The 27,327-nt window shown below is 37.2% G+C and overlaps 4 protein-coding genes across 5 annotated transcripts; 2 read left to right on the top strand and 2 right to left on the bottom strand.

The window, feature by feature from the left end:
* Positions 1–9,094: 9,094 nt before the first annotated feature.
* On the top strand, positions 9,095–10,811 carry LOC148266322 (cold-regulated 413 plasma membrane protein 4-like). 2 transcript variants are annotated; one of them, XM_088217981.1, is made up of 4 exons: positions 9,095–9,365; positions 10,138–10,248; positions 10,327–10,397; positions 10,509–10,740. In XM_088217981.1, the coding sequence occupies exons 1-4, from the start codon at positions 9,262–9,264 to the stop codon at positions 10,559–10,561; spliced, it is 339 nt and encodes a 112-aa protein (XP_088074107.1). In that variant the 5' UTR covers positions 9,095–9,261; the 3' UTR covers positions 10,562–10,740. The 2 variants fall into 2 exon arrangements, with proteins under 2 accessions (XP_088074107.1, XP_088074106.1); XM_088217980.1 differs by having other exon boundaries at positions 9,098–9,365; positions 10,475–10,811.
* A 2,103-nt stretch (positions 10,812–12,914) lies between these two features.
* Positions 12,915–15,040, top strand: LOC148266321 (lysM domain receptor-like kinase 4). The gene has a single exon (XM_088217979.1). The coding sequence runs from the start codon at positions 13,034–13,036 to the stop codon at positions 14,912–14,914; it is 1,881 nt and encodes a 626-aa protein (XP_088074105.1). The 5' UTR covers positions 12,915–13,033; the 3' UTR covers positions 14,915–15,040.
* A 2,604-nt stretch (positions 15,041–17,644) lies between these two features.
* Positions 17,645–19,866, bottom strand: LOC110820035 (serine/threonine receptor-like kinase NFP). Its single transcript, XM_022049408.2, has one exon. It carries the CDS (start codon positions 19,603–19,605, stop codon positions 17,770–17,772), a length of 1,836 nt encoding a protein of 611 aa, XP_021905100.1. The 5' UTR covers positions 19,606–19,866; the 3' UTR covers positions 17,645–17,769.
* A 693-nt stretch (positions 19,867–20,559) lies between these two features.
* On the bottom strand, positions 20,560–23,212 carry LOC110820034 (Tetratricopeptide repeat (TPR)-like superfamily protein). The gene has a single exon (XM_022049407.2). The coding sequence runs from the start codon at positions 22,590–22,592 to the stop codon at positions 20,637–20,639; it is 1,956 nt and encodes a 651-aa protein (XP_021905099.1). The 5' UTR covers positions 22,593–23,212; the 3' UTR covers positions 20,560–20,636.
* Positions 23,213–27,327: the final 4,115 nt, after the last annotated feature.

Genomic DNA, 27,327 nt, shown 5'->3' with positions numbered 1-27,327 from the left:
TTTCTAAAATAGATCTACGATCAGGTTACCATCAGGTAAAAGTGAGAGCAGAAGACATCCCCAAGACGGCATTCCGAACCAGGTACGGACACTATGAGTTCCTGGTTATGCCGTTTGGGCTAACCAACGCCCCGACCATCTTTATGGATCTAATGAACAGAATCTTCAGAGAGTTTTTGGATAAATTTGTCATCGTGTTCATCGATGATATCTTAGTCTACTCAAAAAGTAGAGAAGAACATGCTCATCATCTTGCCCAAGTCCTCCAGGTACTCAGGGAAAAGAAGTTGTATGCAAAGTTGAGCAAGTGTGGATTTTGGCTCGAGCAAACCGCCTTCCTAGGACATGTTATATCGAAGGAAGGGGTGTCGGTGAACCCCGAAAAGGTTGAAGCGGTACTTGGTTGGGAAAGGCTGACAACAGTTAAGGAAATTCGCAGTTTCCTAGGGATGGCGGGTTATTACCGCCGGTTTGTCGAAGGGTTCTCCAGTCTAGCGGCCCCTCTAACCCGACTCACAAAGAAAAATGCAAAGTTTGATTGGAATGAGAACTGCGAAAGGAGTTTTTCAGAATTGAAGAAGCGACTGACTACTGCACTCGTGCTGGCTCTACCGAGTGGATCAGGAGGGTATACAGTTTATAGTGATGCCTCCTATCTGGGCCTGGGTTGTGTCCTGATGCAGCATGGAAAGATTATAGCATATGGGTCTAGACAGCTAAAGAATCATGAGAAGAACTATCCTACCCATGACTTGGAGCTTGCCGCAATCATACACGCCTTGAAAATCTGGCGCCATTATTTGTATGGAGAGACCTTTCAGATCTACACCGATCATAAGAGTTTGAAGCACATCTTCACTCAGAATGATCTCAACATGCGTCAGAGAAGGTGGATGGAACTCCTCAAGGACTATGATTGTGACATCCTATACCATCCAGGTAAGGGCAACGTAGTAGCCGATGCCCTCAGTAGGAAGAGTGCAGGCACCCTAGCCCATCTGATGGTTTCGGAATGCAGGTCCATTGGGGCTACGCAGCAGGTTCGACTGCAAGATCTGAAGAGGGCCACATGTTTGAGCCACCTAGCAGTCCAACCCGAGTTAATCCAAAGAATAAAGGAAGCCCAGTCAATCGACCCCGCCCTAGTAAACCGCAAGAAGGATGCAGAACAGGGAGTGAACTCAGAATTTCAGATCTCTACCGACGGATTGATTCGTTTCAAGGACAGAATGTGTGTCCCAGACGACAATGAATTAAAAAGAGACATTATGACAGAGTCCCATAGTTCAAGGTTCGCCATGCATCCAGGAAGTACAAAAATGTACCAAACTATGCGACCCCGATTCTGGTGGAATGGGATGAAGAGAGATATAGCCGACTTCGTATCTAAGTGCTTGGTATGTCAGCAGGTCAAAGCAGAACATCAACGCCCAGGGGGGTTGCTTCAGCCTTTACCGATTCCAGAATGGAAGTGGGAACACATCACCATGGACTTCGTATCGGGACTACCCAAGGCACGATCGGGACACGATGCCATATGGGTAATTGTTGACCGACTCACTAAGTCTTCCCATTTCCTGGCCATCAGAATGACTGATTCATTGGACAAGTTGGCAAGAATGTATGTCCGGGAAATAGTCAGACTGCATGGGGTCCCAGTAACAGTGGTATCCGACAGGGATCCCAGATTCACTTCTCGGTTTTGGAATAGTTTCCAGCAAGCTATGGGAACAAAGCTGTCCCTCAGTACTGCCTTCCACCCCCAAACCGATGGACAATCAGAGAGGACAATCCGTACGCTGGAGGATATGCTCCGAGCTTGTGTCCTTGACTCCGGAGGCCATTGGGACGACCATCTACCCCTGATAGAGTTTGCCTACAACAACAGTTACCAAGCAAGCATCGGCATGGCCCCATACGAGGCGTTATACGGGCGTCCGTGCAGGTCACCGATTTGTTGGGAGGAAGTGGGCGATAGAAGATTGTTAGGCCCGGATTTAGTGGAAGAAACCACGTCCAAGATAGTTAAGATCAAGAAGAACATCCAGACAGCTCAGAGTAGGTAGAAGAGCTATGCTGATACCCGGAGGAGAGACCTGGCCTTTGAGAAAGGTGACCGGGTGTTTCTTAAGGTCACCCCCTTCAAGGGAATTAGTAGGTTCGGCAGAAGGGAAAAATTAAACCCCAGATACATTGGACCCTTTGAAATCTTAGACAAGATTGGTACCACTGCCTACAGACTTGCACTGCCCCCTGAGCTCTCCCGGGTTCACAATGTGTTTCATGTATCTATGCTGCGCAAGTACAATCCGGACCCTTCTCATGTCGTGGCTCATGAACCGCTTTCACTCCGAGAGGACTTGTCTTATGAAGAAGTACCGGTCAGTATCACGGACCGAGAAAGCAGAATACTCCGTAACCGGGAAATATCATTTGTAAAAGTCTTGTGGCAGAACCACACGCCTAGGGAGGCGACTTGGGAGCTGGAATCAGAATTTAGGGCCCAATATCCTCATCTGTTTGATCAAGAGTAATGAGGCAAATTTGGGGACCAAATTTCTTTATGGGGGGGAGAGTTGTAGCACCCAGAAAGGAGGAGGAAAAAAAAAAAAAAAAGGGTGCCACGTCAGCAGCCACGTCAGCAGGCCCGGTCAGCAGTCCCGGCCAACCAGGGCCTGCCACGTGGCAAGATCGCGTCACTCCGAAAGGAGCCACGTTGGCGATCCGCGTGGGTGCGATCTGACGGCCCAGATCAATCGCGCGATCGGACGGCCCAGATTCAAACGCACGGACGGCCCAGATTCAATCAAAAACGAACAGCCCAGATTAAAACGAAATGAACGGCTGTGATCAAAAGGCAAGGGGTTATAAATAGAACCCCCACACCAGACCAAAAACCCTAGCCGCCAGCCGCTCGCCGGAGAAGACGAACCAGAGGCCGACCGCCGCCACCCGCCGCCACTCGCCGCCGCACCGGGGAAATTTCCGACCGCCGATCGAGGTAAATTTCATACCCCCGACTCGTTTTTCTCCGTTGATTCCTCCTATGGCCAAATCGAGGCCGAAATCCCGGCCAAACGGCCGGAATACGCGGCCGAAGCCCAGCGGCGCCGCCGTGCCCCCTCTCGGTTTTTGCCTCCGACGAGGCCCTTCCCGGCCTCCGTTCGATGCAATTTTTATATCACCGTGATCACCATTCTTTTCTCTACAGGTTGACCGGAGCCGAATCACCAAAACACGAACCTCGCCGGAGAGCCGCTGCACCCGAGAGCGCCGCCGCCGGTAAGCTCCGTTTTTCCGTGATTTTTGGCCCCCCGAGGGCCCTAGGGTTGTTTTCTGACAAGGACCAATGCGAGCGTGGCCGAATTCGGCCGAAAACGGCCGAAAACAGCCAACCCGAGGCGACTTGCCGCCGCCAGCGGCGGCGCCGTCGCCGGAGCACGGCGGAGCCGCCGTGCCGGAGTTGCGATTTGGGCCGAAAGAGGCCCTGGGCCTAATTTGGATTTTTTTTGGAACACGTGCAGGTACTGTTAGTGTGTTTCCGTTCCCCGGGAAAAATTCAGGGAAAATTAGGGACAGCCTGCAGGCGCACTGTGAATCGTATTCGGATCCCGAAAACAAGTAAGGACCCCTCACCCTATTTCCTATCACGGTATTAAAGTTCAAAATGATAAAACGGTATTTCTTGAATTAACGCATGTGTGAAATTGCTTAAGGTTGCTAATGGAGCCCGAGTCTAGTGTGATTGATGATTTACTGTTATTTGGCCTGTTTACAGCTTTAAATGCAAAATGAGGTTTGATGTGTTCATTTTACAGATTTGTGTGCATGTACTACGTTTTTATTAATTATGGGTTGAATGACTGAAAAACTGATACTGTATGTTGTCTGTTGGTATGAATTACGATTTGCTTGTTTAAATGTGAATTGATGATGCTGATTGAGGAAAAGGAAAATGAAAGATTGTGTAGACTGATAATTGTATTATGGGGGTCAGCCTGACTAGATATCCTGGGAGATGGTGGACGGACCGGGTCCGTAGGGAACCCTACCGGGATTGTGGTCTCACATGCCGGACGGGGTATGGAGATCTTATGGTTTTGGCGCCCATACCGGACGGGGTATGGGGACGGCCCGTTTCACCCTCATACCGGACGGGGTATTGAGGTTTATGGTTTTGGCGCCCATACCGGACGGGGTATGGGGACGACCCGTTTCACCCTCATACCGGACGGGGTATTGAGGTTCATGGTTTTGGCGCCCATACCGGACGGGGTATGGGGACGGCCCTGGAAACTGATTATGAATGTTAAAGGTTAACGGGTAGCGGAACCCCTATGGACCCCCACGGATACTAGTAGGCTGGTAAATGAGAAAAAAGATATGTTGTACAATGATTGAATTACAAGAGGCGTGATAAGTGTTATGTTTTACAGCTTAGATTATTCAATGATTATGATAATGTTATTGTTTTTCTCATATTGTTTTCATAAATTCCACCAAGGTAAGTGGATGGTAAAAGTTTTATTATTGATAAAAGGTTTTGTTGTAAATTATGCTCCATTGGTCTTTTTGTGGTTTTCTACCCACCTTTATCTCCGTGACGGTGAGATATCGTGATGTTCTTACTGGGCTAGTGTAGCTCACTCCTTAATTAACCATTTCAGATCAGGAAGACATGATTCCCGAGCCCGTTCCGCAGGAGGACGACGAAGGGGATGCCTAGAGACTCTGTAGTCATACGCATAGTTTATTTTCGAGTTTTCTTTCTTAGTTAGTTTAACCTTTTATATTTTAAGTACGTTTGGTTGGTTTTTCGTGTAAGGGATGTTAACTGAAATTTTGATCTCGCTTCCGCATTCGATATATTTAAATACTCATTTCATTTTAATATTTCCGGGGCCGTTACAGTTTAGTATCTTAATATGAGATTTACCTTTATTTAAATTCATTATTATTGTTTATATTTTAAATACTTCGTGTGAGTTTTTGTTTGTTTTATGTTAAATTCTAATGCAAATATCTATGTGAGTATTAATTTCATCTTAATATTAAATGACATAAACTTCGAGGCATGAAAAGAGAATGTTCTCATTGTTCATAAAATTATGGATTTAGACCTTATTTTACGGGTCGATCAACTTGATCAGCTTACTACTGAGGGTACCTTTGATAATAAAAGAGAGATGGAATAGTGGAAACGGCCAAACTATATCAGCTTGATGGTCATGAAATGTGTCATTCCAGAGGCTTTTCGGAGCACCATGTTCAATGAGACAACTATGGGTAGGGTTTTCTTTAAGGATCTCGAGAAACGTTTCGTCAAGAATGAGAAAATTAAAATTAGTACACTCTTGGCAAACCTTATTTCCATGAGGTACAAAGGGAAAAGAAACATTATTATTATTATTATTATTACCATGTTAATTTATTAAATTAGCTTTTAAATTTTGGTACTTATTACATTTTCTATATAATATTTTTTATTATAATTTAATTTAATATTTTTTTATTATAATTTAATACATAATATTTTATATTTATTTTAAAATTTTAATTTCTATACATTTATTAATAAGAAAAGTTTAAAATAATTAAATTATGTTTGAATATTTTTAAAAATATATTAAATTTTAAAATAATTAAAAATCAAAAAATAAAAAGTGTTAATATTTACACAAATAAGCTATCTTTTTTATTATTTTTATTTTTAACTTACTTTAAGATTTAAAATATTATATTCAAAACTTTCAATCATAAATTAATTATTTTAAATTTTTTATATTATGAAATTAAAAATTAAACTTTTAAAATATGTATAATTAAAGTCACATTTGAAAAAATAAATTTGTGACAGGAATTAAATTGTATTAAAAATAATTGAAGATATCATTGATTTTATTGAAAACATGATCAAAGCTAATATTTACTTGTCTAATTAGATATTGAGTTTGTAAGACGACAGGGAAGATAGGTGTGCACACCCACCATAATTCAAATTAATTAATTGGTGTCATAATAAAAATCATATTTATTACTATTTATGAAAGCATGAAAAGGAGTATATATACATACATACAGATTGATATTAGGTGGTGATAAGAAGTTCCATGAAAATGCAACCCACGAAAACTCGTCAACCATCATACATCCACACAACAAATCCACACAGTTCGCACCTTAAACAAATAATACACGTAATTACGTATGTGTATATATATACATAACCCATATATGCACTTATAAATCTCCATGGCCTCCTTTAATGCCCTTCTTGTTCACATGATCTTAGCTCCAATGACTTCTCTCCTTCTATGGAGCTGCTGCAACTCATGCTTAGCTTCTCGCTACTTGAAGCCACGAAATTCACCATCTTCGTCAACCTCCATATATGCAAATACTCCAACCAATTCCGTTGTTCGGTTAAAATCCGATGAATCATTTCAAGAGCCGATACTTCGGAGCAGTAGCAGCCATGGGAACAAAGGTGTTGCAGAGTTTAAAAAGCCATCCTTTCAGTTGCCCTATTATTTTCCAAGGTGGCCGAGGTTTCCTCCTCTATTTCCATTTAATCCTAACGTTTCTTCATTACTCCCTTCTCCTCCACCGTCGGGATCTAAAATCTCTGTCGGCATGGGTTCTGCTCCGGCCAACAAAGGAGATCATGAAGTTCCGTAATAGTAATTGGTGGCAAAAGAAATATTATATATGTCCATGTAATCTTCTACTTCTCCTTTGAAAAACTAGGGATACAAGAATCAAGAATCAAGTACTAATAAGTTTAAAATGGTTTATCGTTTCTGAACCTTTTTTTTTTTTCTAAATTGAGAATTTGAATTTCCTCATCAGAGGAACCCATAACCAATTGTTATATATTGTTGTTATTGCTATTAAAATATATAAAATTAATATCTTAAAGATATGTTATATTTGTACTTGCAATTTATATACTTTTAGTTTTTCTGATACTATAAAAATTAAGTAAAATATCTAAACTAAGCAATCAAGTTACTTGTCCATTTTTTATTTTCTTTTTTAACTTTTCACTTAATTTTTCTTTTAAATTCTAAATTCATTTATCATCACAATCCAAGTATTCCTTACTCTTTGGGTTTGTTTTCTTGTTTTATCTCTTCATAAATTTTCAATAGCTTAGGTTCATTGGTTATAGGTTTGAAGTTCTGTTTTTCATCAAAAATCAGGTCAGTATCTGTTCAAATTTAGAATACACCTAAATTAATAAGATACATGCAATTTCAAAAATTCGAATCCAGGTTCAGAATAAAAAATACTTACAATTCTACGCAACAGTCTTTTCGGATATGCCTGAACGTCCTAATTCCATATAGGCGCACGACACAAATTAATTAATATAATTTTAAATACTAAACAAAACTAATTTAGTCAGATTTACGGGTTTCAATGACAATTCGATAGAAAATCTGGAAAACATTGGGATCCATACCCGAGAAAGATCTTTTGCCTTTTCGTTCACTAGATCGGATTCCTGTACTCGAAGAAGACTTCTCAACTTCCCAAACGTTGAATTAGAATCCCAAAAGGGTGAATCTAGTCTCCATTCCCAAGGAAGACCCTTCAGCTTCCATCGGTGGGTCGATTTCTCTACTCCTAAGGAAAGCTCTTCGGTTCCCGCGTGGGTAGGTGACCTAGGCGTGCTCGTGTGGCCAGCTCGACACTAGCCCCGCTTTACCACCGCTCAACAACCACTAAAAATACGAAAAAGCTTTACCTTTCAGGCATGAGGCGATTCGGCCTTGATTTGGTTCCTAGTGGTCTCCTCTCGATCACCCCGCGACTCTCTAACTCGCTTGAGATTCGGACGGTGATTTCTCAAACCTACAAACTGATTAATGAGCAAAAATAAGAAGATTAAAAGAAATAGGGGAAGAAAAACGAAAAGGACGAACCTTTTACCTTGCTTGCCTCGGTCTTTGCCATCACACGACATCTCAGCCCGATTCTCTTCCTTCTTCTTCCTTTCGGCTCAGGTTCCATCGCTCTCCTGCCTTCGCCTCTCTCTTCTTCCCTTTTTTTCCCTCGCAGCGGCCATTCTCAACTCCCCCTCACTTTCCTGCTCGGCTACTCTTTTTCCTCCTCTCCCTTCTTCTTCTCCGACCTCCCTCTTCTTTTCCTCTCTCTTTTCTCCCCGATAAGCTCCTCTATCTTCTCCCTCTCTCTTTTTTGGCTACTCCCTAAATGAAGAGAAAACTCCTAATTTTTCCTTTATATACCCGTTCGTCCCAACCGTTGGATCTCGCTGACTCGATCTGGGTTGTTTGTTCTCTTTTAAATCTCATCCATCTGATCTCCTTAAGTGGTCCGATCTGGGCTGTCCATTTTTTCTGATTTTCTTTGCCCCCTTCCACTTCAATTTATTTATATTTTTATTCCCTTTTTTTCTTACATGTTTTCATTTAATTCCTTGAAATTAAATAAAAAAAACCTAAAATTATAAAATTCTTTCATTTACATCATAATTCTAATTTTATTAATTTATTTTACATTTCTCTTGTTTACTTAGATTGGATGTTACAATTTAATATAATATTCATGGAAACCTCTAAAAGAATACAATAAAAAAGAAAGGTCATGGTATCTTTTATTTGTTTGAAACTAAGTTGGGTGAGTTGAGTTCATATTTTCCATCAAGAGACCTTAAAAAATCATAACTATATTTTTTTTCCAGTCATATTCGCCTTATGGACCTTAACTACAACTGTAGACCCACATTATTCAGTCTCAATTCTTTTTACATAATTATACAGTCTAATGAACATAGGACATGCAAAATTTATTTCTATAATTTTTTAGTATAAAGGTGAATTCAAAGATGATACACGTTTGAGGACTTTCGAAAGTGAAAAGTTTTATTGTAGAAGCAATGCCATCATACATTTCAAAAAATGATCAATATGGAGGATAACGTGGTTATATCTTTTTAACAGATATTATATGACTGTTTGTGCGGTTAATTTGAACAAGTTTTGAAAATTTTAAGTTCAATTTAGATTATAAAAAAAAACATATTTCAAGGGTTTAAATGAAAAAATCAAAATTATGTAGAGATATATGTATTTTTTTTTTATTTTTTCTTTAAGAAAAAGGACCGAGATTTGACCGGCTACAAGTCTAGCTGGGATTCAGGTCTGCGGATCAAAAGAAATTATTTACAGTGGTTGAGAGTTGAAACTTGTTAAACAAACGGCACTTGTGGGATCGGGAAGGTGACGCAAAGCCAAGATGGAGAATCTGAGGAGAATTTCAGAGATCGCAGCATCCGCATCTATGGAAGGATCCAGTCAGGCTCCAGCTAGCTTTCAATGGGGCGGTACGGCTTCCGCTTTGTGAGTTCCTCCCTTTTCTTCGACACCTTTATGCCTATAATTTCACCTTTTGATTTATTAACCGTAACACGTATCTGCGCGTATATATTGCTCTTGCGTATGTATTTCTTTCTACCACTAGTAATGCTGTTTTCTCTCCGCTTCTGATCTGTGGGAAATTATGTAACGGCTAGAAGAAGGTAGGGGTTGAGAATAGGGCGGGGAATTCATAACAGAATGGTAATGCACAATTTGGTTGAATACATTGAAGATTAGTTTGTGACTTGTGAGTGCCATTCCTGCTATGGTTGTTGTAAAAATGATGCTATTTAGGGTTTATAATTGAGTTTGATTTAAGATTAAATTCAACGGAATAAGCATGATAATAATATACAAATATGACAAAAATTTTAAATTAAGTTTGTCCAATTTAAGGTAGTTGTTCTTGTGATTGCTTTCTTTGAATTGTGAGTATGAATTTTACAATGTAAAGTTGATTTAATTATGCATCAATTGTGCAAACTATAACTAAAGATTTAGGAATTAACTGAGCATGAAGATATCTATTTCTATCTATTATACTTTCTTGTGGAGAAAAATAAGGATATTTTCTGCTTGATAAATACTCCTTCAAATATTGATCCTTGAAAATTGAAGCAACATGTATATTGGAGTCCTATTTATCTATTTATTTTCAAGCTTATTCTCTTTTTTTTCTTTTCTCTGCAGATTCTTGGAATCTTATTTATCCATTTATTTTCAAGCTTATTCTCTTTTTTTCTTCTCTCTGCAGATTCTTGTTACTCCTGAACCGAACAGCAGGATGGCCGTCAGCTATACGGACTAACCTTCTTGTATTGTATCTGCTCACAAGTTTTCCAACTGTGCTTTTCAAAATCTTAAGGTTTCTTTCAATTTTCTTCTCTTGTATCCATGTTTGCTTCACCCTTGTGTTTATTGAAATTGTCCTAAAACAATGCAGAGGACAATTTGGTCATTGGATTGCCTGTCTTGCTGTTGCAGCAAACCTCTTTCTTCCTCAAACATTTCCAGGTTGGATAATCATTTCTTTTCCTTTAGTTTCTAGACTTTTGTCATTTTGTAATTACATGTGTGAATTATATCTACAGTTTCTCGCTTTATCCTATTTGTGATCACGCCTAGCTGGTTTGTTGATGGACTGCGTGGTAGCTTTGTTGGTGGTATCTTTTGTCTAGTAATTGCTATCTTGCTTGTCATAAGAGAGATTCAAGGAATTGGAAGGTTAAGAAATTGTGAAACGCGTCTTTTTGGCATTGGTTATTGCCTCGGCATATTTTTCTTGTTCTTATTCACTATATTGTATCTACACTATGAACTTGGAAGAATGAAATCCCCTTCCCCCTTGTAAATTGTATCTTAAGACTCTTTATAGTCTTAACAAAATTGTAACAATTATGAACTTAACCACCTATTATTTGCAGATTACACGGCTTCCCAATTTCTTTTGTTTTATTTTGTGAAGTCTTGGTTGGCAATAAGAAATTGATAGAATCAAAAGTAGAGAACATGAAAGCTATAGCAATTTTTATATGAGAAATCAAAAGCCAGTAAGTGCCTTTCGTCCAGACAGACATTGCAGGATGTGGGGTGTTCTCTTTGCTAATTTCTGATTTTTTCCTCTTACTCGCAATAGAGATGCACAGCCTAGACCTGGCTCCGGTAGGTGACGAGGTATTACCCTGAGAGAAGAGATTTGTGCTTAAAATGGATTATGCGAAAAAAAGGCAATTGTAAAGTTTATTTCTAGTACTATTTTTTGAGTGTTATGAAAAGAAAGGAATAGTAAAGGCTTTGAAGGTATTGAAGGAAAGATGCATAAGACCACGGATAGATAATTTCATTTTTTTGGGTACTTGATTTTAGGGTACAATATTTACAGAGTGAAAAATATATTTACACAATTGTAAGTTTTTTTGTAAATGGGCAGTATTCCTTGTGAACATTAAACTTCATTTTTTAGTTCAAAAAATTACTTTTTAGTAATTTAGTAACTGTGTGTAATGTTAAGCGATTTTTATAGAAACTTTTTAAATTAGAATAAAATCGTTAATATGCGGCTGAATAGGAATCATCAAGTTTCGGTATTGCATCGAATTGAAGTTTTTGTCAAAAACAAAATTTATTTTGGTCTTCGGTTCCAGTTTGTTTAGACCGAAAAGAATAGGCCAGTAATCTGCTGCTCCATACTCGGCCCCAACGCTGCTGGGTTCAGAATCTAAGATTTCCTTAAATTTTTAAAATTAGAATATGTAGGAAATGAGAATTAGGATTTGCCAAGAGCTTTTTAACTAAGGTGATATACAAAATTATTATACTCCCATCTAAAAAATTATTAATAAATTTTTTTAAATATATTTCTTAATAGTAGTAATATGTTACTGACCAATGTGTTCCATATTACTTTAATGATAATATGCCATACATGTAAAATTTTATAATTGATTAACTATTAGTAGAAAATACACGAAACTAATTGTTATGTGTTTATATTAGTGTTCATTGATATCAAATTTAAAATTAATCTTAACTTGATGTGTTTCTTCTATTATGCACAGAGTTGAAATCCAAAAAAAAAAAAATAATAAAATTTATAACTATGTAAAAACAATAAAAATATTATTTTGTATAAATAACAAGTATATAGAACTAAAGTATTTCTAATGAAAATATATATAAAAAAAAAAAAGTATTAATTCTATAAAGATAATTAAATCATCTTAATATCCCTTGTCATGATTATGATATAATAAACAAATTTATTTTTTTAGAAAATTATAAAAGAACATAAATATTAAAACTATTAAATATCATATCTTAATTTTCAATGAAAATTCTGTTGAATAAATTAATGAAAAATAAGTTAGATAAAGAAAATATGAGAAAGGTACATATTTATATAGTCAACTAAAAATAAAATTATGTTTTTATACTTAATTTTTTTAAAAAAGTTAAATATTATAAATTAATTCACTTTAATTTAATTTATTTTTTATTTAAAATTTTAAATAGATAATTATTATATATTATTATTTTAATTTTCTTTTATATCTTAAATTTATTTCAAAAAATTTTTAAATAAAAAATTGATATGTACCGTATTCTGATTTTCCCCGCCCGCACACACACACACATATATATATATGTATATAATACGAAATGGTATTATCTAGCTTCCAACTAATGAATACCCTCAGTTAATAAGCACTCGTTATCATGCCCAAAAGTCAAAGCTGGGGGCTGCTTTGACCAGAGGAAGTTTCCATATCCAGCCAGAAGAAAAGACTTTCCTATTTTTGTGGGGGCTGAGCTTAATTTTTAAATGCCACACCATGTTTGAAGCATTATAATGAAAAACATTTTAACGTATATTGATTGATTCCCCAATTATTCCTTGATGTTATAATTTATACATAACTTGGTGTAAAGAATAAATTAATTGAAAAATTTTATATTTTGATTGGACAGATAGGATGGGTTTCTGGTCAATCAAGCAATCCTCAAGACTCCACTCTCCATCAATCATAACAAAAATTCAACGTTCTCTGCTTGAACATTTCTCTGATAAAAAGTCAGTTTGAATCAGCCGGCATTTTTTGCCAAATAAGTATTCTCATTTCTGGATCAAGCAAATAATTCCTTGTTAGATCATGGGTTTCTTCCATTTCATCTCTCTGCTCTGTTTCTTCTCTTTTATACATGCACAACAGCCTTACGTTGGAAAGACCACAACAAATTGTACGGATATTTCAAATTCTGTTCTTGGGTACTCCTGTAATGGCGTAAACAGCCGTTGCCAAAGCTTTCTGATATTCAGATCCTTACCTCCACATAACACTGTCGCTTCAATCTCTGAGCTTTTGGCTTCCGACTCATCTCGTCTCGCTGAAATAAACTCTGTTTCAGACACTGCAACTTTTGAAACCAACAGGGAGGTTATAGTTCCTGTAAACTGTTCTTGTTCTGGAGAGTTTTATCAGGTTAACACTACTTATGTTGTGAAGCAAGGTGAGAGCTTCTTCTCCATTGCAAATAACACCTTACAAGGCCTCACAACATGTCAAGCTATTCAAGATCAGACCTCTTTTCCCCCCACCAATTTGACTGTTGGCGCCTCGCTTACCCTTCCTCTTAGATGTGCTTGTCCTACCAAGAATCAAACTGATCAAGGTTTAAATTTCTTGGTGAGCTACACTGTGGTTCCAAATGATATTGTTTCCGCAGTTAGTGAGAGGTTTAATGCAGGTATTCCGAGGATTCTTGAAGCTAATCAACTTTCTTCACAAGACCCGGAGATTTTCCCCACCACTACACTTTTAGTTCCTCTGGAAGAACCCCCATCAGGTTCCCAGACCATTCCGCCGCCACCTCCTCCGGCATCATCCCCACCTCCGCCTCCATCGAGCCAGAGTTCGAACAATTCGTGGGTTTACATCCTTGTAGGAGTTCTTGGAGGAAGTGTTTTGATTCTACTAGTTGGCACAGTTATTTTCTATGTATTCTTGCGTAGAACTAAGAGGCCATCAGACTCGGTTACTATCTCAGGCAGCTATGACTTTGAGGCACGTGAAAAGCCAATGAAGAAAAAGCTGGAAGAAGATTCACAGGAGTTTTTTCAGAGCTTATCTAGTATATCTAAATCTCTGAAACCATACAGCTTTGAAGAATTAGAATCCGCAACAGCTAATTTCAGCCACAATAGTTGGATTAAAGGATCGGTTTACCGTGGAACAATCAATGGAGATTTCGCTGCCATCAAGAGAGTAGATGGAGATGTATCAAAGGAAATAGAATTATTAACCAAGATCAACCATTCAAATCTTATCCGCCTCTCTGGTGTTTGCTTCCACTCCGGCCATTGGTATCTGGTTTACGAGTATGCTGTGAATGGACCTCTAAGCGGCTGGATTTATCGCGACAACCACGACCGAAAATTTTTGAATTGGAGTCAGAGAATGCAAATTGCACTGGATGTAGCTACAGGGCTAAACTATCTTCACAGCTTCACTAGTCCTCCTCATATCCACAAGGACATAAGAAGCACCAACATTCTTCTTGGTAGTGATTTTCGGGCTAAGATTTCGAACTTTGCTCTAGCAAGATCAACAGATGGAGAAGAAGGTCAATTTGCTTTAACCAAGCACATTGTTGGGACAAAAGGTTATATGGCACCAGAGTACTTAGAAAATGGTTTGATCTCCACAAAGTTAGATGTATATGCTTTTGGGGTTCTCATGCTTGAGATAATTACTGGAAAAGAAGCTGCTGTTTTACATGGAAATGAAAAGATCAGCTTATCGCAAGTCTTAAATTCTCTGCTTGAAGAAGGAGATGGCCAGAATAGCCTGTTCCATTTCATGGATCCTTCTTTGCTAGGAAACTATCCGATGGAACTTGCACCGAACTTGATCAGACTGATTCAGACTTGTTTGAACAAAAATCCGGCAAGCCGGCCAGCCATGGATGATATTGTTCATTCTCTATCTAGAATCTTGGCCACTTCACTGAACTGGGAATTGTCAAATACGTAAGTTAGTTGCAACATGAGGGAAATTAGTGGAATTTGATGATTCTCTCTTGAAAATCTTTCTGTGTCTCGTTCATATCGAGTATGGTTAATGTAATTGGAACATATTCAAGCGACTGTTGTAGATTAAGGCTATGGTCTATAATAGTAACAACTATAATATGATATAATTTCAAAATTCATTCAAAAATTATTCTAAAAAAAATTAGGGTATACATAAAGTAGGTGTTAACACAATTATTTATGGCAACTCCAGAGGGAGTAAATTGAGTTTTTCAATTTTCAAACATCTTAAATTGAAAAATTGTGGAATCAAGAGCAAATTAGTTAAACAAGTAACAAGTGATTCACAACTTGCAACTTAAATTTCAGAGATTCAGCTACCAATCTCGTACCTACGTTTTCTCTTTAAACAATCCATTTGAAATTTTTGATTATTTTCTTTAATCTTTATTGTAAAAGTTAGTAGACAAGATGTTTATCTTAGTAAAGTAAGTTGTTTTTCCTACAAAAATATTTATAAAAGATCATTCTAAGAGATACTTCTAACTCTTTTACAATTCTCTCAAAAAAGAATAAAGATTACAAATATTTCCTCGTTTTAAATAGATAAACAAATTAAAAAAAAAAAATTGTAAATATTGGCTTAAGAGCTAATAACTTATTTTAAATCTCTACTAAACAGACATTGATTTCTTATTTATATTATATTTGTAATTCTTAAGAACTTACTAGCCATTAGAACAAAAATTTAGTGATTTGATGAATAAAATTGTTACAAATTATCAAAAATAAAGTGTAGGTTATTTTTTGATATATTATAACACACACATATCTGCAACACATCCTTAAAAATAAAAACAAATTTTATTTGTACACGATAAGAGTGTCTTATTGTACAAAATCCCTACGACACTTTAAGGAGCAATATCTTCTATGTGTGGTAGGAATGTATTGTTGTGCATCACATCCTCGTACCATATTTGATAGTTTTGCGATTTTGTTCTTTTTATTTTCACAATTTTCTTCATTTTTTATGCATTTTCAAAATCATTTAAAATAATTTTTTAAACATAAAGACTAAATCCTATTTTATACGAACTTTAGAAAAAAACTTTTGTGACTTTTCGTGCTACACTACATTCGTGTGGCGTGTAAAAAATGTTTAAAAACTACTTTTATGATGTGTGATATTACACTACAACTATGCAATACATTCTTTACAAAAAAAATTTAGAATTTTAATTAATTAAAAAAATATATACGAGAACTTGAACAAATTATAAATAATTTTTTAACATAAGTGCAACATTTCTAAAACTAATTGTTATAGGCCAAGATCATTAAGGACCATTAACATCTTGTTCATCCGCACGACCCTCTATCCTAAATAAGAAGTTATATGAGTGTAGCTATTACATAAGAATCCTCTTTTAAACTTGGACTAGTATTCATGAAGGCTTTTTCAAGGAGACGTGCCTTATTCTTGACAAAACGTCACAATTCGATGACATTCCCATGGCTATTCCATTCAACTTCTTTTCAAACTTTTGAACTTCATTCTTTAAATATTATTGTCCACATGATCCTACCCTACTGTTGAGTGTTGAAATTGTCACAAAATTAGCTAAATTATTAAGAATTTTTCAGCAAGTTCCAATCTCTTGTTGACCCTATTTTGGATGTAGATTTTGTTGTAAAATTATATACGTCGATGAATTCACTCACCCACTTTCGCCAAATGGAACTTCTCTAAATGCACACACTTCTATAGGTATGACCTTTACCAATTGTTGCTACTTTTGAAGGCTTTCATCAGGTTACAATAAATGATATTAAAGTCCTTTTTAAACAGGTTATCTTTTTTAGTACTACTTCTCCTACTTTATCTATCACCATGTGTAATTTTTGTTGGCTTTTTTTTTTACTCTATTTATAACTATATTACTTTTAACTTATAGTTTTTCTTCTCTCTATACAATAGTTATTTCCTCTCTTTCTCCTACTTATACAAAAAATGAATAGCAATAATTTCATAACTACATAGGGGACACGTTACATGAGATGTAATAAGCGATTGACCTAAAGGAAAATTAGAATATTGTTGGCAGTAACATGCCTACAATCAATACCATGAAGTGGTGGGACTACAACTGAACTAAAAAATAAAGATTTTATAAAAAAAATCTTATTAAACCTTTAACCATAAGTTTTCTAATTGTGTAAAAGATGAACAAATATAAAAATAACTTAAATCTAAGTGGTCAATTTGTTTTTCTTCTTATGGACACCCTCCTAAGTCTTGCGTAATTTGTTCAATTTCTTTGAGTACTATCTTCCGTGCTAATTCAAAAACTTAAATAATATTGTTATATGTTGTTCATATTGCTTAAAATGATATTTTTCATAAGCATATCAAATACATTAAAATTATTTGTCACTTTGTTTGCACCATGTTACTCAAGACAATCTTAACTTGGTCTTTGTATCCTTATTGAATCAGACAATTATATTTTTTTCTAAAACTCATTTTCTTGACTATTTTTCAAGATTTAGTTTTCAAGATTAAGTTTGCACCAACACAACTAGCTTGAGTAGGTAAAACGATAAAATAATAGGGCATACTTATTAAATAATTAATAATATAAATTGACATTCTTTTGTATATATATTATTTATTATATAGATTATATGCTTGCATATGTTACTATGTGCTTCTATAGATATGAATATCTTTGAACCCAAGAACAACAATTAAGATATGTATTTTTATTAATTTAACAGATTTTGTCATATGAATGGTAAGAAAAGGGACATGCTTACTGCTTTGGCCTATAAATTATACCATCACATCAGTTATTAACGAGCTTTTACCCGACTGATCAACTGATGATCTTCTGCATCAGTAACGGAGGATCCCTCAAAAGTTTCAGAAGATGCTTGAACAAGAAGTGAGAGGTTGAAGACAATTTCTGCCATAGTTGGCCTTGCCATAGCCCTGTCCAAGGTGCACGCCTTAGCTAATGCAGCCAAGTTAACAGCACTATCAATAGGATAAAAGCTCTCCAAGTTTGGATCCATCCAATTCCTTAGTCTCTCTTCTCTCTTCTCTTCAACTTCCAAGATTACTCTTAAATCTTTCCACAACAGTTCCACCCCACCTGTGTTTTTCGTCTGAATAGCCCTTTTTCCTGAAAGCAACTCCACCAAAACAATACCGAAAGCGAAAACATCCACTTTGCGCCGCAGGCAGTTTGTTGCCGGCCAAGCCATTGACAAGTTAGATATCTTGGCCTTAAACCTGGAGTCCAGAAGTATATTGCTTGTATTGATATCTCGGTGAAAAAGGCTGGGTTCAATATGATCATGCATGTATTGTAGCCCACTGGCCACATCTAGTGCTATGTTTAATCTTTGATTCCATGTGAGGAAACTCACAGGATCTGAAGAAGAGGAAGATGATGATGAAGATTTGGAGTGCAACCATTTATCCAGTGATCCGTTCTCAGCATATTCATAAACCAACAATATATGACCATGATAGTCAGATGAAATACCCATCAACTTCACCAGATTGGCATGATTTACTTTCTGTAAAATCCTCAGTTCCTCTGTCACGTCTTTGTTTACTTTCTTCACTGCTAAGATCTCCCCATCAATGGTGGCCTTGTACACTGATCCTCCAATCCTGCAGTTATCATTAAAATTAAATGTTGCCTCCATAATTGCTTTTGTTTCATACATAATTGGCTTGCTTAGGTAGCCAGAAACTCCAGGCAGCAGCTTATCCTGTATAATCTTGCCTCTTTTAAGCTCTTTTGCTTGAACCAAATCCAGAGAGCAGCTAGTACAGCCCTTCTTCTTGCGCAAATGACATGTGTAGATAAAAGAATATAGGAAAATGGAAATCAACAGAGTGAACACTGCACTTGCAAAAACTGAAATAACGCACTTGTGCTTCAATTTGTTTTGTTTAGGAATAGGGTCAGGTTGGGATAAGATTGGCAACTGTGAAACAGGGACCAGAATAGGAAAATCTGTTGCATCACTAAAGTTTTCGTACCTATTTTCAGCTCTGATATGAACTTGTGATGCGTTAAACTTAGTGCTCACATGGCTAATATCATCGTTGGGTTGCCAAACATATGTAATAAAATACTCAATTGATTCATTCTTCAACTGGGTTTTAGAAGGGCACTTACAGAACACAGGGAAAACCACTTGAACGCCGATCTGCAGGCTGGTTGCATTGAAAGAAGGATTCATTTTTTCCACTACATGCCAATTTGTGAGATTTCCAAAGGAAGTGGTGGAAACCAAGAAGTAGGTGTCATCTTTCTTGATCTGGTAAGTGATGTTGGCAAAGTAATGGTTTCCTGAACAACCGCAAAGTATAGGAACCAGTAGAAGTTGACCTGCAACCAGAGGGTTCTCCTCAGAAACTAAGTTACTAGACCTTGCAATTGATATAGGACTGACACCAAACAGATCAGATATGTTTATCAGGTTCATAAATTCCAGTGGTCGGGCAAAATATGCAACGTATGCTGGGCATGATTGATTTGAATCTTCTGAGCAAGAAAAGTTTGTTTTCATGTTGTCCTGAGCTAGAGCTGTGTTATGGCAGGAGGAGAGGAACAAAAGAAGGGTAAACAGGGTCAGACAGGGTAGCAGAGAAGACAAAGTAGCTGCCATTGCTGGTCTGGTTTCTTAGCAATCTAGTAGGCGTACTTAGATTAAAGATATTTGAAGGAGTGCCTATCAATTATGATTGATGGGAGATGGTTTTGTTAAAGAAATTATACAGGCATTGGTAAACTGGGTTTAATTTGGATTATTTTTCAAAGCTTGCTTCTCTCTCAAAAGGCACTTTTTTATATAATAATAATAATAATGAATTAAAAATGTGAACGCCCTAATTATATTCATATGGGAAGTGTTTCTTTATAGAAAGAAGGTAAAACTGGACAAAACTTCCTCTAGTTGCTCATATTTCCCTTTCTGCCAAGAATCTTTGACATGGATAGGTATATTTTAATACAATAACCAGTAGAGACGGCAAATAGTCCACCTCCCAATTCTGAAGAAAAAGTCCGCCTACCAGCATATATATATATATATATATATATACATATAAATTTTTTATTTTTCATGCACTTATTGGCTATTACATCATCAATGATGGTGACCTAGACTAACAAAGTGGAATACGATAGTACAAATTCTTTATTCTTTTTAAGCAGTAATGTATTCAAGCTAACTCTTTGCACACCATAACTAATTATTTTATAAACTGAGCTCTTAATTGTAAACACTAATTGTTTCATGTTTATATATTAAACATTTAAGATTTGTAATTTTCAAAAATTAAAATTTAACATTAAAAGACTAACAAACTTTTTTCTAAAAGTTTATTAGTCTTTCTTCACCAGTAAGGAAGAGGGCAAACAGATACAGACAAGACAAATGAAAATTGCCAGTGTATATTTCAACTGACTCAACATTAATCCTCCAAATAAATAATTGGGCCAGCCAACAGTTTATCTAATCGTCTAATCTTGTTTGTCATAGTATTTTGGCTTACCATTTTATCCAGAGAAAATGGATAAAATATGACAGGAAAAGAAGGAAAAAATCATAGATCTCAAGTGCAGAAAAGAAGTAGAGATTAATTCACTATGTTTTTAACTGAAGACTGTAACCAATGATCCTTGACACTAGATCGTCTAACTACTTGTTGATGTAAAACTACTGGTATAAATATTATAAATTCTGGTGAGATCTGCAGAACTCACAGTCCATATATGACCGCGTAATGTCAATGGAATGATACAATTTATCTCCTCACTCTCTTGCACAGCAGCAGCCTCTCTTCGCTTGCCTTCCTTCCACAGACTATTCACAAGTAACTCTTTTGTGGCAGCATCAGGCATCAAATTTGAACTTTTCATTTCCTCAAAAACTCTCCATGCAAGAGCAGCTCTTTCACATTTGCAGTAACCCTGGATCAGAACCTTAAACATGTAGCCATCAGGCTCAATACCAGTCTGTCTAACCATAGAAAATAGTTTCTGTACAGTTTTAATATCTCCTTGTAAAGCAAAGTGATGCATCAATCCACAAAATGTCTGGCTATCTGCTATAATCCCATCTAAAATCATCTTATCTAGCATTTCCAAGGCATCAGAATTCCTCCCACATTTTGTCAATGTTCTTAGGAGAGAAGAGTACAATAGCATTTGATCGAATCTTGATATGGGGCCACAGAGTGCTCTATCATCAATGAAGACCTTCAAAGCAGCGTCTGCCTTCTTTGAAATTCCATAAAAGTCAATAATCAACCGGATAGTGCTTAAAGGCAACCTCATCCCTTCACTTCTTACTTTGGAAATTAGTTTATCAACCAATTCAACATGACCATGGCGTGCTAAAAGGGCCACCATCCTTTGCACTGTATAAGCATCATGAGTAAATCCTGGTTGACAAGCAACCCAACAGAAGAAATTCCAAGCTGTTTCTGGTGAATTGAAGTTCCTAAGGACCTTGCAAACCAAGCGTCTTGTCCAGACTAATGAAGCTTCCTCTAAGGCAGATACTGCATCACGGCTCCACCCTTTCAAGGCATTTGCCAAAGCTTTTGGATCCAACCATGGTTTCAACTGAACTCCAGGTACATCTACATCGGACTTATTACCATTCTCCTCCACATACTGATCTTCATCCTCATCACTGCTATCCACACAATACCCAGTGATATTCTTGATTCTCCCATCTGGCAACATTTTTCTGAGATATTCATCTGTCTCCTGGACAAATCCTGCCTCCTGCATGTGTTGCAAAGAGAGAAGCATTGATTGACTCGGAAACTTCCCTTCGGCCTTCATTTCATTAAGTAAAGTTTTGACCTCCTTAAACCGTCTGGCCATACTAAATCTTTCTACGAAAATAGAAAACTGTCTTAAAGTTCGCTTGATTCTAATCACTGGCAACATGTTAAACACCTCCATTGCTGAATCCAATTTTCCTGAACTTAAAAGATGTTCTATCATAATTGTATATGTCCTAGAATTTGGGATTAACCCTTCTTCAATCATCCTATAGAATGTCTCCACAGCTTCAGAATTCTTTCCAATCCGCAGGTAAAGGTGCATCACAATGTTATAAGATTCAGCGCAGACATGCTTCTGTGAGCGTCTATATTCATCCCATGTAGCTAGAACTGATTCAAAATCCCCACTGGCAGCATACCAATTCATTAGGTTCATGAAGCTAACACGAACTTTGCCAAACGTGCCAGCATTAATATCACCAATCAAGGACTTCAGTTCATCAGTTCGGTGAAACTTGGCGAGCACGGCGGCAAGAGCATGGAGGGTGGCTTGGTTATGTGAAAAATGCAGATTTGACTTGAGCGCGTCAAAAATAAACAGCGCAGACTCTGCGGAGGGAGCAGAACGAAGTGCGTGAGTGACAATAAAAGAGTCAAGGAGGCGATGATTGAAGAGTGCAGTAACAGATCGAAGATAGTTGGAACGGAGAGCGAGTCGAATAGAATCAACGAGTTTAGCCCGGTGGAGGTAGTGTATGACCTTATTTGGGAAAGGGTCTCGGACAAAGGATCGAGTTTGCTGATTAATGGTGTTAAAAAGTTTTCTTGCAGGGAAGAGCCGTTTAAAATACATCGGGAGAATAACACAGATGATGAGCCAACGTCAAATTATCAAACATCTGGTGTGCAGTCTATTATAATTCGGATATCATACAAACCCCATTTCCATTTGAGTTCTGCTATTTGAATAATTAAAAAATTAATAACTTTTCATCAGAGAGCGAACACTGCCACCGCCATTTCCAAATATCAACACCTCCAATCTCCTCTTGAGTAATAAAATTTTCTCTTGCTTGCAATAAACTTTTCCTCTTTAATACCCTTCTAACATTCTTCTTCTCCTTCTCAACCTAAATCCATTTTCTCTTCCCTCCAGGCTAATCTCTGTTAAATCCATTCACCATGACTGATTATCACCACCTACAAAGTATAGAGAAATTTAAAACATCGTGGATGAAAGATGTGAAGATTTTAGGGAAACTATGCCTGAAACTCATCGTGCGCAGCGACAGGATCTACTGCAAGTCTGATGCCAGATAGAGTAGGTAGTCGACGAAAGGATGGTGACATTGCATGGCGGGTGCGCCTTTCTTCTCCGTGACTTGAAAGAAAAAGGTGACTGACGATTCTGTAAGATGATACTACAGTCTTTGATATGCTATTTTTACGAAGAAGATATTAGTTTAGATAAAATAGTGATTATAAAAAATAAATAGTAGTTTTTAAAAAAAAAATAAAAAATATGTTTATCATAAATACTTATAATTTATACTATTATATACGTATAATTAATTTTAAGTGGATGTAAATGTATTTAAGTAGATTAATTAGATTAAAAAAAATGAGAATTTAAAATAAAGAGTGTCCACTTTTTACTTTTACATTGAAGAACTTAATGAATATTTTTGTTACAAAATTAGAACATAATGCTTAAAATTACTTATTAGTCTAAAATAAACAATCTCAAAACACCATAAAAACCATTTTTGTAGCTGGTTGCTACCTCTATTTTTAGCCATGCTAAAAGCAAAAACCAAAAATGTTTGAAGTAAAATATAAATTTGTGTTTGATTTTTAATTAAAAGAAAACATCATAATCAACAAATAGATAATTGTGAGATATGTTTTGTCGTGTAACGGTGAATAATAATTTTTATGAATATATTTTTTAATTGTGGTAAGTTTATTTTGTTAACTGATATTTTAAAATAAAAATATAATAATAATTTACTATCAATAATTATTAATATTTTATTTTAAAAATAAATAATAAAAACTTAAAATCAATATTTATATTAGAAACAAATTATTTTTAAGAGACAATTTAAAGTATTAGAACAATTTTTAAGGGAAATATTTAATATTATTTAGATAATTGTAATAATATTTTTAGTTATTACATAACTTTTTATCATTTCAATATTTAACACTAATTCTTTGATAAAATTAATTAAATAATATTACATCTTTTATTAAACATAATATTACATTTTTAATTAAACACAATACTGTATTTTATATTAAAAATGCTTCTACAGTAAATTTTATTGAACATTATATCATTCTTACCATAAATTTTTGCTAAGTGAGGTAGCCCACAGGACAAGCATATGCCAATAAGTGGATTTGTTGACTTGTTAAATGTAACACCCAAAAAAAAAAAAAAAATTTTTTTATTTTTTAATTTATTTTATTTTAAATTGTATTAAAATTTTAATTTAATTTTGTATATATTTAATTTATAAGGTTTTAATTTAATTTAATTTAATTTAATGAAAATAAAAATAATAATAATGATAAAATATGGTAAAATTATTTTTGGGCTTAATTCAAATTGATTTTGAAAAAAATGGGTGAAAATTTGAATTTTGGGGGTATTTTTGAAAAGAAAATCGAAAACCGGAGGTCAAAACACAATATAGAAAAATTGAGCAACGTCAGTAGCCCAGTTAGCAGCCCCAGCCAACCAGGACACGCCGCGTGGCAAGGAACGCTGACGCGGGACGGGGCCACGTGGGCGATCCACGTGCGCGCGATCGGACGGCCCAGATCCGTTCCCGCGCGCACAGACGGCCCAGATCTCACGCGTACGGACGACACAGATTCAATCAGGCACGGAAGGCCTAGATCGCATCGCGATGGACGGTCCAGATTTAATCCCAAATAAATCACGATCGGACGGTCCAGATTAAATCTTGATGGACGGTTGAGATTAAAAGAGGAAGAGTATAAATAACCTCACCCACACCCGACCACAAAACCCTAGCCGCCAGTGTCTCGCCGGAGAAGAAGAACCAGATGCCGGAGGAGCCAGCCGCCGCCACCCGCCGCCGCACTGGAAAATTTTTCGACCGCCAAACGAAGTAAATTTTCTCCCCTTGGCTCGTTTTTCGATGCTAATTTTGCCTATGGCCAAATCGGTGCCAAACCACCAGCCAATCGGCCGAAAAATATCACCGAAGTCCAGCGGCGCCGCCGCGACTTCCCTCTATTTTTGCCTCCAATGAGACCCTTCCCGGTCTCCGTTCGATGCAATTTTTCTACCACTGTGATCACCATCTTTTTCTCTACAGGTTGACCGGAGCAAAACATCAAAACGCGAATCGCGCCGGAGAAGTCGCCGCACCCGAGAGCACCGCCGCCGGTAAGTCTCGGTTTTTTGTGATTTTTTAGCCCACCGAGGGCCCTAGGGTAGTTTTATCGCAGGAACCAATGTAAGTTTGGCCGAATTCGACTGAAAACGGCCAAAAATGGCCAACCCGAGGCGGATGGCCACTGCAGGCGGCGGCGCCGTTGCCGGAGCACGGCAGAGCCGCCATGTCAGAATTTTGATATTGGCCGAAAGGGGCCCTAGGTTTGATTTGAGATTTTTTGAAATACGTGCAGGTACTAGTAGTGCGTTTCAGTTTCTTGGAAAAAATTTAGTGAATTTAGGGACAGCCCGTAGGTGCACTGTAGAGCCGATTTCAGACCCCAAAATAAGTAAGGATCTCTCACCCTACCTCCTATCACGGTATTAAAGTTCAATAAATGATAAAACAGTATTTTCGTGAATTAATGGATGTGTATAATTGATTGAGGTTGCCAATGGAGCCCGAATCTGATATATTATTAGTCAGTTATTGTTTGATCCATTTTTCAGTATTAAATACAGTATGATATTTGATGTATTTATTTTATGGTCTCGTATGCATGAATTATTGTTTCTTTTATTATGGTTTGTATTATGGTGAACCCGATACTGTATTGTCTTGTTTGGTGTCAATTACTGGTTTACATGTTGTGTATGATTGAATGATTGAGACCAAGGAAAAGGGTAAAAAGGTTATGTGAATTGATAAATGGATAATGTGGACAGCCTGACTAGATATCTTGGGAGATGGTGGACAGACCGAGTCCGTAGGGAACTCTACCGGGAACGTTGTCTCTCATACCGGACGGGGTATGGAGACCTTATGTGTTTTGGCGCCCATACTAGACGGGGTATGGGGACGGCCTGTTTCACCCTCATACTGGACGGGGTATTGAGGTTTATGGTTTTGGCGCCCATACCGGACGGGGTATGGGGACGGCCCTAGAATCAGGTTATTAATGTTAATAGTTCACGTGTAGCGGGGACCCCCTATGGATCCCCATGGATACTAGTAGGCTGGTAAAAGAGAAAATTTATTGTCTGATTGTTGAAGTGCAAAAGTATGACATGTGTTCTGTTACAAAGTCGATATGATTTTATGATGGTTATGATGTTATTATTTTTATATATTATTTTCATGAATCTCACCGAGGTAAGTGGACAGTAAAGGTTTTTATGTTAATAAATGAATTTGTTATAAATTATGCTCCATTGGTTATTTTTGTTTTCTACCGACCTTTACTCCTGTGGCAGTGAGATAGTGTTATGTCTTTATTGGGCTAGTGTAGCTCATTCCTTACTTAACCATTTCAGATCAGGAAGACGGAGTTCCCGAGCCCGTTCCGCAGGAAGACAGCGAGTTAGACGCCTAAAGATTTTATAGTTCTATTTATAGTTTTTATTTGGAGTATCTCTTTTAATTAGCTTATTCTTTCATGTTTTGAGTACTTTTTTTATTATTGTGTAAGGGATGTTAATCAAAATTTTTATTACACTTCTGCATTTAAGATTTTTAATACATACATCTTCATTTAAATTCCGAAGCTGTTACAATTGGTATCAGAGCCGCGTTCCTCGGACTCATCCCTTACACAATAATGTTTAGAGAAATACCCACCGATAAATCGTTACTCAACTCTTCCGTGTAAAATACAGGTGTAAAGAAATGAGGAGAGGAAGACCCCCACTAAACCGAGCATCCGGGGATGATTCGTTCCGGGACGATGTGGACAGAATATTCGAGATGCTGGAAAGGATCATGGCCGCCTAGCAAGGTCGAGAGGAGAGAAGTGAGTTACCCGAACCTCCCCCACTACCATGGGTTGAGCCACCGCTATAGCAAGCGGATTCCGAGCCACCCCAGCACGAGCCTGCTCCACCACAGTACCACCCGGCACCACCGTCGCAGTATGAACCAGTGCCTCAGCCACCGTACTGCCCAGCACTGCCACAGTACAATCCGGTGCCACCACAGGGCCCCTCAGTCTATCCCCAGTTGGGCCCAGTCCCTCTTCCACGGACCCAGCTCCTTCCTTGATCAACCCGGGCTACATAGAGAGGTACAGGAGACTAAACCCTTCCACTTTTGCAGGGGGATCCTCTTTTGAAGATGCCCAGTACTGGCTGGCAGAGACGGAGAGAGCTTTCAAGACCCTGGGAGTGGTTCCTGAGCAGA

This window comes from Carica papaya, chromosome 4 (genome assembly GCF_054855325.1).
Source record: "Carica papaya isolate Zhongbai chromosome 4, ASM5485532v1, whole genome shotgun sequence".
Taxonomy (NCBI): domain Eukaryota; kingdom Viridiplantae; phylum Streptophyta; class Magnoliopsida; order Brassicales; family Caricaceae; genus Carica; species Carica papaya.
The sequence above is the reverse complement of the archived record's forward strand: the minus strand, read 5'-3'. Positions and strand labels throughout refer to the sequence as shown.